Below are 14,897 nucleotides of genomic sequence, written 5' to 3'. Positions count from 1 at the left end.
TCTGAGTTGGGCCAGTGGATGGAAATAAACTATTAATGTCAGATATAGTGGAGCATTATCTTTCTGAGGTCAACTTTTGTATGGTATGTCTTAGTGGAAAGAGTAAACTACTGTAAAATAAAGCTCCGGAGTTTACTTCTGTCTTTCCTTTAATTCAGTTTGTGTTCAGACCTGTCCCTGATTTTGTCTTTACTTCTGTTACTTGTAGGTGGAAGACAGTCACACTCTAGGTTCTTCTGGGAGCCTTCCAGGGCACTGATCTATAAATCTCTACAATATGACTTTCTGATTTGGAGTAACATTATGAATTTATATGTTACGAAGCTTCAGTATATCTAATTATAAACATTTGTTGTATGAATTGTTTGTATTAATGTTCTTTTGTGAACTGAGCTGTGCATCAAGATTTTAATTTTTCAAGATAATTTCTGTATGTGTTATAACCAATGTAGTGCCCAGCAGACAAAATATATAACAGTAGAACTCTGCAGGAGATAATGAAAATATCTAACAGCAACATCAAACTTCAAAATCTGCTAAATTTGTTTTGACAAACGTTGTCCTTTGTTCTTCCTTCCATTTTTCATAGAACAGAATGGCAATTCAATAGTGATGAGTATTACTGTAATTGTATACAACATATCCTTTTCCCCTGACAAGACTGCTTTGTCAATAGTAATTTTCTCAAATCTGACAAATAAACACCAGCAAAATTCTTAAACATATGTATGCTACTTCTCAATTAAGATAAAATGGACTATTATTATTAGCATTTTTTATTTGTAAACCTGGAGATAGGTTGAACGAACATAAAATGATAAATTCCTTTCCTTCATTGTTACGTTGTGTCCATTTATTTCAAACAACACAGGTGGGTTATCTTTCTTTTTAATTTTCTCTTTGTGTGGTTTTGTTTTGTTTACAAGTGCAAGGAGTCATTCTTTGGAAAAGCAGCACGCAGTGAATGGCTATTTGAGATAATTGGGGCTGAGGTGATCAAACTGACCAAGTCAGAACATATTTGAAACTATTCTGGGGGCAAACCTTTGAAATGCTGTGTGAATGAGAAAGTGAAAAGAAGCAAGAGATAGTGGCAAAGAAGTTAGGATTTTTCTCTCTCTCTCTCTTTTTTTTTTTTTTTTTTTTTTTTTACTAGCATTTCCTGAATCTTTTAAGTCTTTCAAATTTAGAAAGATCGCAGTACCACGAAAGCTTTATTTTCAGTATTTTCGGTGTGACAGGAGACAATTGCAGAATTATTTTTCCTATTCATGAAGCTCAGTTCTGAAAATGGTCCTTTAAACTTTCATATTACAGGATTACTCACAGTTAAACAACCTAAGTCTTTTGTGAAATTAACTCTTGAAACAGGGAAGTGTAGGAGATATTTTACTTAGAAGGCAGACATAATTTTACATCTGACCCATAGAAAACATGTGGATTTCTCATAACAGGCTGTGGAAAAGTGGTTCAGTACTCTGAAAGATCGGGCTGCTTGAAAAAAAGTGTTGTGTATAAGCATCTACTTCTACACCTCCAAAAGAGATTTGAGCTGAGTGTAACACCACCAAAGATTTTGAAAAAGATCCAGAAAGTTTATCAGCTAGGCATGAAATGAATATTTAGTGTAGAACATCCTCAAAATCCCCCCCAAAATGCTTCCTGGCATAAAGACCTAAGTTTCCAAGCTCTGTTGCCAGTCAGAGACCTGACAGACACACATTTTTCATCTAAATCCTCAGCTGGCATGTACTTCTGAACTAACCGGCAATGCATAGCCCTACTGGATCATACTGAAACCAACTTCCCCAAAAGATTACTGTCTTTCTCAGAATATTCTTGAATGTGCCAATTTTTTGTACAAAGACTTGGCATGAGTATATTCATAAGAGCAATATTTTACTCTTTTCTTCTTTGATTATATCTGCTTTTTAGTAAATTACTCTGAATAACACGTATTTTTCTGCTGTAACATACATAAGGTGGCTTGGCACTTGGAACAAAAATGCAGGTTTAAATCCTTCAGGATGCCTTCACTTTATAACAAAATGGGCCTCTGACTCATGCTTTTTCTTCCTATTTTCTCTTGTTTTCTATTGCTTTATGGGATCTTCCATTCTTTGTGGTATGGGGTAAAGAGATACAGACTATGAGGAGTTCAGTAAAATGGGCAAACTCTTGATTCACTGGAGTTAAAGTCAAGTTAAACACTAGAATCTAGATATTTAGTCCAGTTATTGTTTTAGTTGCTTGTGCTATGCATCTTCAAACGTTTCATCATCTTTCTTATACTTAGGTGCCACATACTAGACAGATAGTTGGGATTTGGCTTCGAAGTTCTGGATAGAAGGGAATAATTGTATCCCTAAAGCTGATGCATCTACTTTTGGTAGCATGGTCCAGTAACTGATTAACATTACATGACATAAAGGCTCACAACTGACTTGCTTTCAAACTTTTTGTACACCCTTATCTTTTACTGCAAAGCTGCTTTCCATTCACTTGTCTCCCAACCAGCCTGTACTGCTGGCAGTGTTAGTTTGTCTCAAAGATGGAAAACTTCATGTAATTTTTTTTTACTAATCTTCACAAGGCTTCTGTCAGCCAATTCCTCCTGTCTCTTGAGATCTCAGCAAATGGCAACCCTGCCTTCCAGCATATCAGCTGCTTCTCTCAAAGTGCACTGCAGTGTTTTCAGCTCTTCATAGTGACCCAACTCCTTGCATAACTTTCCATATTCTTAAACAGCCCAATTGGACCTGGTACATAATTGCTAACTTTTATTTTGCTCAAGTATGAGAAACACAGCTAGGAATCTAACTATTGCTGTAACTGGTTGTTCAAATGCACCTGTGTTTCAAAGTCTCTGAGACCTATGAATATCCTTGGGAAACAGTTTCAAGTGTTCTTCTTTAAACACAAAGACCAATTAGTCTGTTCTTTCTGAATTCATACTGTTATAAGAAATACAATATTATCAGCATGCGGATTTTTAAAAAAGTACAGCACCAACTAGATGTCTAGCTTTTTAGTGCATATGTTTTCATAGTAGTACCAGATAGTATTAGTTCACTGTATCTTCTGTTCAGCTTTCTCAGCATCAACTGTTAGATATCTGAAAGCTGTCTGTGGTGTGTAATCTATCTATACCTCTTAATACTTTCACATTGAGTTATACGTTATCAGTATAGATGTCTGTTTTAGTCAATTTTTTAAATAAAGTCTCAATTAAAATGAAATGATCCTATTTGCACTCTAATATTTTTATAAGTCCCATTGTTGGATGAAATAGTTGATAAAATATCTTTTTGTCATTAATTCCTATAGTACCTTATGAACTGTGATGGCATTTACACCTCAAGGAAGTAGGCTTTGTATCTTCTTATAAAAGTGGATGAATTATGGTGTCTCATTAGACAGTATTTTACTACACTTGTACTTATACACAGCATTTCCTTTGTAAAGTTATAAGACTTTGTGTATTCTTTTTTTTTGTAGATAATTCCTGAATTTTTCAATACTATTATCTTTTCAATCACCTCCAGAAACTAAGCTAAAACTTGTATTTTTAAAACATAATGTACGATAATGCTGCTTTGCTTAGAGTCCTTTAAAAAATACCGAAAAACTTCGTATTCTGAATGCTGTTTTTCCCCAGAGGATTACTCAAGGGAGTTTGACAGATCAATAAGATTTAATTATCGCTAAAAAAATGGAAAAGATAAATTTATGTTATATCTATAATGAAATCAGTTTTCAATACACAAAATTCTTGAAAATAATACTCTGGGTTGGCAATAACACATTATGATACTCAAAATTTTTACTGCTTAATACATTAATATTTTTAAATGGAATTAGCTTAAAGATGCTGTTTGTTCTTGTTTCTTCTGCAGGCAAAATCACCAAATAGAGAGTTCTTTTTTTCTTCCCTTGCAGTGGTAGTTGTGGGTAAAGTAGCAAGAGACATTAGGAGACAAAGTGAGAATACCTGTGTGACTGGTGATTCTGTCACTGACATTGAGCACTGCTGTACCAAGCAGGGCTGTGAGTGTATATATGAGTAGGACAAGTGACTGTGCAAATTTAACTGAGGGATTCAAACTGCAACACACAGTAGCTGAAGGAGTACTGTGGTACTCTGTGGAGGAAAGATATGACGATGCCTGCTCGTCATCTTATTTATTTGTTCATTTTGACAGTCTTGTTTATATATGTTGTAAGCTGCTCTGTTTATGTCTGAAATTAATACATAACTGGAGAAACAGGAACAATCACTTTTAGGAACTTTAAAGCTACTACAAAGGAAAATAATGACTACTAGGTATGTAATCTGAACTGTGCCTTGTCCCCTGACATAATAATTGCATGTACTCATGAATGTTAGTATGAAGGTAGAAAAGAGTACATCTAGATGATCATTGTGGTGCTTTTCAACACAGGCCATTCTATGATGATTCATACTGCAGCAAATTTCTTTTAGTTCCATTTATCGCACCTGTAGATCTAGCTTTCCATCATTTCTTACTTGTGAGATCTGGTACTTTAGAATGGAAATATGATATGATCAATGTTACAAAGGTACTAATGTTTTCCATTACTTTTTTCATGAAGAGTTGTCAGTAGGCACTAGCAGATCAAGAAGGAACACACGGATCTTTACTTTCCTGTTAATATAGCTGTCAAACTGTTTTCAAATTGATACAGGCACAGAGTATTCGCAACCAAATATGAAGTTCACTGGGTTAGAGGGGGTTGTATCTACTGGGAATATAGAAGTGTATATTTGAATTAGAGTACAGAAACTGCACATTTTGGATGTATTCTCAGGTCTTCCATTTCCTTGAGAGGTTCTCATGAAATTGTGTGTATACCATTTAGAGACCTTTATTTGATATTTTGTACTTAATATCCTAGTAAAATACACACATGGAGTTCTTCTTATCTGAAGGAACAGATATTACTAAAACCTGCAAGACGTAATATTCTGTATATTTTTCAGGTTTTTTGTTTTGTTTTTTTAATTGAGATACGTCTGCTTGTACAGAAAGGTTAATTTTTGTCTTGGAGAGAGTGTATGCAGATGAGGAAGAAGCAGTCTAATGTCATTGTAAATTCATGAACTGTATCTGCATAAAAAGTTCATCATCTTATTTTCCTGCTCTAGAAAGGAAGCAGCTAGAAATGACAGGACATATTGAAATGAAGTCTCGGAGTTTCACACATGCCTAACAATGTTAAATCATTTTGTTTTCTCCATAGGATTTTAAGACAGTGCTGTCTTTTCCCCAGTACCCAGGGGAGTTTCTGCACCCTGTGGTATATGCATGTACTGCAGTTATGTTGTTGTGCCTGTTTGCTTCCATTATCACCTACATTGTCCATCACAGGTAAGAATTCCATTTTAAAGTGCTTATGTTAGAATGATCAGAGTTATGCTGAGGTACTGCAATTTTTCTAGCCCACACTGTAAGGAAAAATGATCTGAATTGTTGCTGGATGGTAGTACATGATTTAGACAAGAGAAGTCACAAAGAAAAGAAAAAAAAAGGTTGCTTCAACCTTTACCAAGGTGTATCTTTCCTGAGATGTATGTCTAAATGTCTGAGTACAGTTCTTAAGGTTTCTAACTTGACAATTCCATATAAAGCCACATGCACTGTCAAATTGCAGTCTGACGCATTGTGGTCAAACAGCTGTAGTGAGGGTATGGGGTCTGAGACATTTCATTGAAATATTTGGCAACTGTCATTGGTTAAAAGAAACTTTGACTTTTAAGTCTTCTTGATTTTAGAAAGCTTTTGTGTTTTACTTTATATAAAAGATTTATAGAAATACCATTTTAACTACATTTTTCTGTTAAAGACCATTAGCAATTTAAAAGAATAGGAATGTATTGTACTGTAGAAGTTGCTAAATATTAATTAAGTGAACTTAATGCAATGACTTCTGATCTTCAGTTACCATTTAATCCTTTAGAGATGTCTTGTTAAAGTTCTGCATATCTGAAGCTATGCAATAAGCCTTTTGCTTTTATCACTCTTCTTTAGATGTTTGATTTGATGGAGGAACCTTTAAGCCAGTAGGAACCTTTTTACATCCTCTATTACTGACCTCAGTACTGTATAAATCAGACAATTCTAATGGCATATTGCTGAATAAGTATTCAATCAGCAAATTTAATTCTATTACATTAATCATTTTTCCAAAGTATAATTTTCATAATAGATATGCTTTCTTTTTTTTCATCTTTAAATGTTATTTTTCAACAGTACAATCCGAATAAGTAGAAAAGGATGGCACATGCTTCTCAACTTTTGTTTCCATACTGCTCTTACCTTTGCTGTTTTTGCTGGTGGAATCAATCGCATTAAATACCCAATTTTATGTCAAGCTGTAAGTATCTACCTTAGTAATTATTACTAGAAGAATGAAAATTTGAAACCATCTTTTAACATAATATTGATAGTCCTCTTTCTTTTCATACACTGTTTATGAATCTTAAGATCCTCAGAGTAATTCATTATTGAGCAGTTTGACTCAGATTTGCCCTTGATGTTTCCTAAATAGCCCAATGTTTATGGTATGATTACATTTTGTAGTTACAGCTCAAGCTGAGGTGATAAAACACAGTACACCTGTGATTTATATACCTCTGTTGGCAGGATTGGATTATTTCATATCCCTTTCCAGAGGTGTAGTGTCATGAGATGCATAGAATGGGCATGACTTTGGTTGCTATGAACACAGGGACATAGTCTGTGTAGCATGTGATAAGAGTTATTTCGGTTGTCCTGTATAAAGCCTGATGAAATCTTGTTGCAGTTCTGTTTTGTTTTTATTATTATTTCCTTTTCGGTTTTGTAGACCTGTTCCAGATCTCATGAACGCTGTTGGTTTGCAGCTGTAGTAAAGGACTTTGTTAAGTCAGTATTCTCCTAGGTTTTTTGCCTGTTACTAGTCCAGTTCTGATTGGCTTGAATTGGGTGTAAAAGTAAGATTTGCCAGACAGCAGCAGCGATGGCCCCCCATACTCTACTTCAATTCGTGTTTGCTCTCTTTTTCTCACCTGATGGCAATGCCCTGTGGCTTGGGAAGGGTTTCAGCAGAAACATCTGTGATAGCAGTAATCTTCACTAAATGTTAACTGAGATGGATATATTTGTCATTCCTTAAACAGCCTATATTTCTGCTACCTGAGTTGTTGTTTTTTTTTTAAATTAGCATATGTATATTCTCCTTCTTTTATGCATGGAACTGACTCGGCCTACTGCTGTCACAATATTTCCACATAATTAAAACCAGAATAATGTTATGGAGTTTGAGCTTTCGGAAAACAATTTTTTTGCCCCATAATAAACCTTCCCTGACATCAGTGGCTCAATCTGCTTTTGTTAGCTAAAATGAATTATTCTCTTGGACTGGGAGAATGTTCATGCTTGGAATTTCAAAATAAATATACTTATTTTTGCCTTATAATATTTATGTAATTAATGAAAATCATAGCATTAGTCATCTAAGCACTCAAGCCAATTCTCAGCATGGTTACTGAAAAAAGCAGCATATAAATTGCCGTTCTGTATTTGTGTGTAAAAAATCTTACAATTTTTTGCTATTTCAAGTGAGCACTTGATTGAGATATAAAGTTCAAAATTGAATAGTAACAAGGAATAATAAGCAGCAGGCCTACTTGGAATATCTTTCTTGGAATTGTTCCTGTTTAAGAAGAGCACAAAAAGAATATAACTAGTCTTTAGACAGATACACAAACCTGCTCAGATGCTTGTATGAGTTATTACTCTGATACTGGCAGCACAAGATGACCTTTTTATACTGGAAGTTAGGGGAAAGTGTGGAAGACTAAAGGAAAGAGATGTTTTACTCCAGCTTCTGTTTCTATGCACTATGAAATGTATCTTTTCTAAAATTAATTTTTAAAAATTAATTATATTCTACTACATAAGGCAACATATAACATACAGTAAGTATTTAAACCTATTGCTTTTCATGTTTACACTGATTTAACTAAACCCAAGAATTTCTATTAAAAAAAAAAAAATAAAAATTGTTTGACTAGCTAAAGAGTTGTTACTCTGGTTTTTAGTGAGATGCTTTGGAAACCTCTTGTGTATACTTGTGCATAACCATCAGTAAACAATACCTGAAAATGTTCAAGCACATTTTATTTGCAAAATATACGTGTAAACATTACATAGTTTTCACTTATGTGACACAGTTGTCCATGAAATTATTCTGAGAGAAATATCTCTCAGTCTGGTAAACTGTATTGTAATTAATCTGTAAGTCCTATCAAATTGAAGTATCATTTACCATTTTCTTTATCTGCAGTTTGAAAGTGAGGGTAGCACATTATTTTGTAGGGCAGCCATGGTCATGTCATTACATGATCACAAATGACCATCTGTTGTTACAATCGTTGTCTGGTTATTTACTTTGCAGGTTGCATGGAAATAATAAGTATAGCAATAATAATGAATAAATGATTGAGATAAATTAGTTATTAATAGTAGGTTATGAGTAATACATAAACCACAGGATTGTCTTCATAAAATGCATTATCAGTGACAGCTGTTTAGTGCTATACTGTTGGGCCAGATCCTGAGCTGCTGAGAAACTTGCATGCCAAGATTAACTGAATGGATCCAGTTACATATACTTTCTAAACAGCTTCTTAAAGTTTTCAAAGTTGTATGACATCATACCACTCAAACAGACCTTGTCAGAGTTTAAGATATGGGAAAAATACAAGACACGCTATTTTTGGGTTCACAGTAGAAACTGCTTGATGGAATTAAGTAGGGCTGAAGGATGTAACAAATAATCTAAGAAAAGACTGCAGACCTTTTCTTGCCTGCTGACATCAGTTTCATCAAATTTCTGTTGGTCTCAGTGCCTGTCTTCTCCTGTTCTAACCCTGTCTTCACCTGTGACTTAACCTTCAGGGTGCCAAAGAAGTAGGGAGATCAGATCTGCCAATGGTTTCCTGAAAAGCTAATCTATTTGAACATTTCAAGTAGCTCGCGTACGCAGTGACGGGAAGAATGGTGCCCCTTTTCTTCTGCCTATTGAATATAGCAATTCCTAAATCAGTCAAACCGATGAAAGGTATATCAGCCTAGTTGCTATGGGTTTGTGTGTACTTCAAGTCTAACTTTCTGTCTCTTTCTTTTTCTTCACTTCTTGGAAAAAGCTGGTATAAGACTGTTAAGAGTATATTTGTGAAAATACCATTCTATTCTACTATATTTTTATTTTTAGCAGGACTAAAATATTACTTATACCACATTTATGATAGCATCGGTTTTGCTATAGCACAGGTATCTTTCTGTCTGTTACATTTCAGAACACAGCTTCATCCTGCAATAGTGTATTTCCGCTTTTGTTTTCCTGAGTGCATCAGGGAAGGTTCCAAGTGCAAGCATTTTCTTTCATAACTGCTATAAAGTGCTGTGAAAGCCACTGAACCTCTACTTTTCTTATTGTAATGATCCTTAATATTTTCATTAAAACTTCACCACAACATCCTTGTCCAAGTTAAATAGTTTACTAAGTTGTTGGGTCTTTTTTCCTTCAAAATTAACAAAAAAAGGTGATTCCAAAGTAACTTCAATTGGTCACCTTCTCTCTCTAAATATTGCAGTCCAGGCTCGTTTTAAGCATAAAGAATTAATACTATGGTAATGGATCCATTTTCTCTCATGAATGTATGGAATAACCTTTGTATCTCCTTGAAGGCAAATAAATTGAACTATCTGGAATCTAAAAATCTGAAACTTACTTTTAAACCTGCGTGCCTGTTTCAGAGATGATTTTCTATATGATTTTCTCACTTCTTGTATGTTTGCTATGGAGTCTTTACAAATGTTTTATAAGGAAAACTGAGTGTCAGTCCAAAAGAGCTGTAAAGAAACAATCAGATTTCCTGTGTGAATTAGGTTATATCTACAAACCATGTGAGATTATGCATGAACTTGACTCTGAGTGTCAATGAGTGATGGCAGTTGACACAGAGTCCAGATCTTTGAGATTATGCCAAAATCATTCAAGTAAGGCAAAGGTTGCGTTAGGAACAGAATAATGAGATGATTCAGAGACAGTACTCCAGACAGAAAGGTGCTTGTGCCAGCCAGTGGAGGATGTAGTCATCCATTTGCATCTTCCAGGGCTAGGCTCTCAGATAATGTTCATTCAGAGAGTGGAAGGACACTGTTTCTTTCCTGTTCAGAATGAGATGGCAGGAACACAACTGTAGCTGGATCACTCCCTGTGGTGTGAAAGGCATTAGTTCTGTACCCTCAGTCTGAAGGATTTCTGTTTTCCTGTAGAGCATTATAGCCATGAGGCCCTGGCAGCAAGGGATTGAAATGATCAATCCCACTCCATGCATGATTTAGAGGCACAAGGCCACAAGACTCAGGAGAGAGAAAACTGGGACAGGATCATATTATTTTATATTTTCCATCCTTGTGTCCAGGCAGAAGGTAACATGATCATTCATTGACCTACTAATTTAACAGGATTTGAATCCTGTTAAACTAAGGAGATCCTGGAGCTAATAGCTGCACCTTGTGTGGGAGCCTGGGATACAAAAATATTTTTGAAGGAGGAAAAGGACAGTAGTTATTTATACTCTAGTTAGTTTGGTTCTTTTGTTGTTGTTGTTGTTGTTTTTTAAATGATGGATGTAAAATTAATGTACTGTGATGAAATTTGCCAGGGCGTCTTAATATATACAGAAGAATGCTATTTACAAACTTTTGATAGGTCTTTGGTGTGGGTCTGCTTAGCTTTACTGCAAGATGAACCACACTAGTCATATGTGCAAATAAGACTGACAGTGGCTAGAAACTTTACCAACAGTAACTTTGCATGCTGTGGACTTAAATATGCATGCTGAAAATTCTACTTCTTGGTCTTTTCCTGATCAGACCTACCTCATTTCTGGGTCTCAACTCCTTGCTATAAAATTTTCTACCTCTGAATAGAGCAGGGGTTTCTTTTACTGCTAAGTGATTTATAGTCATGAAATATATCCAGTGGTGTAGGAGACTATAGAGTAATTTGCAGATCCCTCCATTTAACTGAAAAGACTCTGTGTAGAGTTAGTAGTTATATCAGAATGCTAGACCATGTAGAACTGGTTGAAGAACAGTCTGAGCTGAAATAAAATGAAAATAATACTAATTTTAAAAGAAATATAATTTAAAAAATAGAGGGAAACAGAAATTGTGCTCTGGTTAAATCTGCTAAAGAGAGCTTTTTGCGCCAAGATTTTTGGCATAAATGTGTATACTGATCACTACTATGGTAACTGCATCCTGTGGGAGATGTTTTTTATAAAGTAGTGAGATTTATTGAAGGAGCACATACAGGCAGCACCTTCTTACTGTAGAGAACTGCGGTCTTCTATTCAGTAGGTTGATGCTTATTCCCAAATATGAGTTCTGAGGATAGAGTCCAAGGAAACACGTCACCCAAAACTGCACACAGTATTTGAGATGTGGTCACACTGTGGCAGAGCAGAGTGGGACAGTTTCTTCCCTCACCCAGCCAGCAGTGCTGAGCCTGTTGCACCCCAGGGTATGGTTGGCCCTTTGGGCTGCCAGGGTACGCTGCTGACTCACATTCAAGCTTTGTAAAGGCATAAATTCAGTAACAAGTTATACACAGATAAACTCATACCCTGGACTTTTAGTGCATAATCCAAAGGGTTATATTTGCTAAATGAGATTTTATTGAACGGAAAAGACTTTGTCCTGTTCCCTTTCTTTTATGTCTTGTTTTCCCCTTTTGTGTCCTAAGCCATTACCTCTTGTACTCATAGTGTAGCTCTGAGCAGTCTGAAAGAGCAGCTAAGTGCTAGAATGCAAGAAACGGATCTTCATGACATGAATGCCAGTATGGAGATATGGGTCAGGAAAAGGCAGAAAGCAGAGCACCACTTTGAAACTGATATTTTGAGGTGAAAAAAATACCTTTTCCTTTGGGTTTTAGTATAGAATCTCAGTGCCCCCTTGCAAATTCCACATTTTGGTTGTGTCCTCCTGCATGTTTTGTCTCCTGTTGTCACCACTGTTCTGCAAATCCATCAGTCATCAGGAGGTACTGTAGTATCAGGATATATCCTCTGCCTTAAGGAAGAAATGCAGACTGAAATGTTTATTTTGAGACAAAAAGATACTACTGGAAAGATAGTACAGAAGATTTCTGTCTCTTCCATGTTGCTTGAGTTGTCCATGTATCAGGAGGAATTAAGTTGTTGAAAAATAGACATATTATGGAGAAAGGTCATGTGACTAATGTGTGATATAGCAATATTTTCCATTCAGTTCAGTAGTCTCTTGACAATTTCAACAAAATTGTTTGATCATGTTATTTCTAGGAAATTTCATTCACTCAAGCAACTGATCGTTTGTGACTATTTATGACTGTATGGCCATATGTACTGTCTTAATTTCATGTGTTGATACCTGTTCACGCAAAACTCATCCCAGCTATTCATCTTCTTATCAAATCTTTGGCATAATGTGTAGAATAATTGCAGAATATATAGTAGAAGTGTTATGCTTAAATGAGAAAGAGGTTATGAACCAAGTCACTAGTATTTTTCCACTTCTTTCTTCTGGTTCCTACCTTTCCGTTCTCCATCCCTCTTTTCTACCTCCTGTCTTACTCTTTCATTCCCCCCAGCCTATACTCATATTCACTATGTCCCTGCTGAAATGCTGCAAGCTGCACATGAACTAAGTTTGGGCAGCACTAGCCACTGAACTGGCAATGTCTTCCAGCTGATGGTACAAAGTTGTCTCATTCTCTTATTTCTGCTTCTTTTAGCTCAAGCGACAACAGCTACAAAGGCTTTATGCTCTCTTGTTTAATGTTCCAGACAAGCTCCAGAGAAAATTACAAGGATTTTTTGATGATACTATTTGCTGCTATATTCAAGTTTATGCTGCATTATGAAATATAAACAAAATTAATGCGCTTTTTTTCTTTACTGATGAATTATTTTGTTGAGCAAAAGTGAACACTGATTCAAATAAATCATTATAATAGATTTGTGTTATCTTTATTTAGCAATTTTCTGTATTCTTTAAACATTTATGTGTTCTCCAATTATAGCAATATTTTATTTGTCGCTGCAAAATGTCAGGTTATTGCTTCAAAGGTAACCTCATTTTATATAATCAGATGGAAACGTAGCTGATGAAATAAAGCATTGCAGATTGGATAAAATTCCAATTACTGTTTCTATAATAATGAATAATAATTACTAACATAACAATCATTTTAGTATTTTAGAGGAGATTGTGTTTTATTTTACTTTAAATGATAAACACACCATTGTCTTAGAGACACCGTGGTAATAACACTATCAAGAATCTGAGTGTTTGCTTAAAGAATATCTCAAAACAGCTGCTCATTACAAGAAGTCAACATTGGCTGTATGCATGTGAGATTGAACTACAACAGGATATTGCTAAATAATTGATGAAAAATTATAGAACATAAAAGCAAACAGTTATGGTGTCTTTTTTTTTGTTGTTGTTTTTTTGTTTTGTTTTGTTTTGTTTTTTTTTTTGTCATGATAAGCTAACAAAGATTTCAACAAAAGCCAAATATTGCATCCCTTTAAATCCAGGTGTAAAAGTTGTCATTAATCAGGTTCTTTACAAATGTCTTAAACATCTTGGTTTCCTAACATACCATCTGGTATCACAGATATTATCTATGATAGATAAGTAACAGATTCCGTCTGCTTTCTTAAAGTGTTTTCATTCTGTGGTTAGAAAGAACCAGAGAGAAAGGGAAAAAAATGATGCAATTACAAATTCAATTAAAAAGAAATCTGCTTGCTTGTACAATTATGTAGTAAGATTCTTCTTAAAGTCCTGTTTTACTGATCCACTTATTATTGACCTGTTTAACTGTCCACTATTTTAGGTTGGCATAGTACTGCATTATTCTACACTATCTACGATGTTATGGATTGGAGTAACAGCAAGGAATATTTACAAGCAAGTAACAAAAAAAAGTCAGTCATGCCAAAATGGAGACCAGCCTTCCTATCCAAAACAACCACTGCTCAGGTATGGAACATTACCCATAATATTTTTTCTACATATTTATAAAAAATATGAACTTTGAAACACTTTTATTTTTGCATACTTTATTTTTACAGCCTGTAAATAGAATCCATAAAGAATTAAGTCTCTTTGGAGTATATAAAAATATGAATATTTATCATGTGCTAATAGTTAACTATACTCAAGAGATGAGATATACATAACTGGTATTTTCTACGTTCAGGTGCTTCTATCAATTAAAGTGTTCCTGTTGCTTTCCTATGGATTAAAAACAAAACAAAAGAAAACAAACAAACAAAAAAAAAGCTGTCTTTCTTCTGGGTTAAGGCATTACTCAACCATCAAAAGCAACTCTATAATGACTTTTTCTTTACTTCTATCCTTTTTGCTATAAATCTTGCTCACACTTACATTGATTGCCTAGTAACCTGATAGCAACCTTCCTCATTCCACAATAGAGATCTAATTCTATTACCAAAGAGACTGAAAGTCTGGACTCTCTGTCAGCTTTCTAGATACAGCAGACTAACTAACATGTCTCTGATAGTGTGCCAGATGTAGTGCAGTGTCATGAACTTAAGATTAACTGCATCCATCATAGAATAAGGATTTTAGCTTGGTGCCCAGCTTGACAGAAAAATTCTCAGCCTACCCTAGGAAAAAAAAAAAAAAAAAAAAAAAAAAAAAAAAAGGTTCCAAGATGTAGAATTTCCTACGAAGTACATGAGAAGAGAGATTTGCCTATCATAAGGATAGGTGTTGGCTCAAGTTATTCTGTGTCCCTGCGTA

The 14,897-nt window shown here is 34.9% G+C and overlaps 1 protein-coding gene across 3 annotated transcripts in view; it reads left to right on the top strand.

The window, feature by feature from the left end:
- The window catches only part of ADGRA1 (adhesion G protein-coupled receptor A1), a 238,991-nt gene that overhangs the window by 193,673 nt on the left and 30,421 nt on the right, over positions 1-14,897 (top strand). For all 3 annotated transcript variants that reach the window (XM_072340010.1, XM_072340011.1, XM_072340012.1), the window contains 3 exons: positions 5,263-5,390; positions 6,273-6,396; positions 13,966-14,111. In XM_072340010.1, the coding sequence (XP_072196111.1) occupies positions 5,263-5,390; positions 6,273-6,396; positions 13,966-14,111 (398 nt within the window). The remainder of the gene's footprint in view (positions 1-5,262; positions 5,391-6,272; positions 6,397-13,965; positions 14,112-14,897) is intronic.

The sequence above is a fragment of the Excalfactoria chinensis genome, chromosome 6 (genome assembly GCF_039878825.1).
Source record: "Excalfactoria chinensis isolate bCotChi1 chromosome 6, bCotChi1.hap2, whole genome shotgun sequence".
Lineage (NCBI taxonomy): Eukaryota > Metazoa > Chordata > Aves > Galliformes > Phasianidae > Excalfactoria > Excalfactoria chinensis.
The sequence above is the reverse complement of the archived record's forward strand: the minus strand, read 5'-3'. Positions and strand labels throughout refer to the sequence as shown.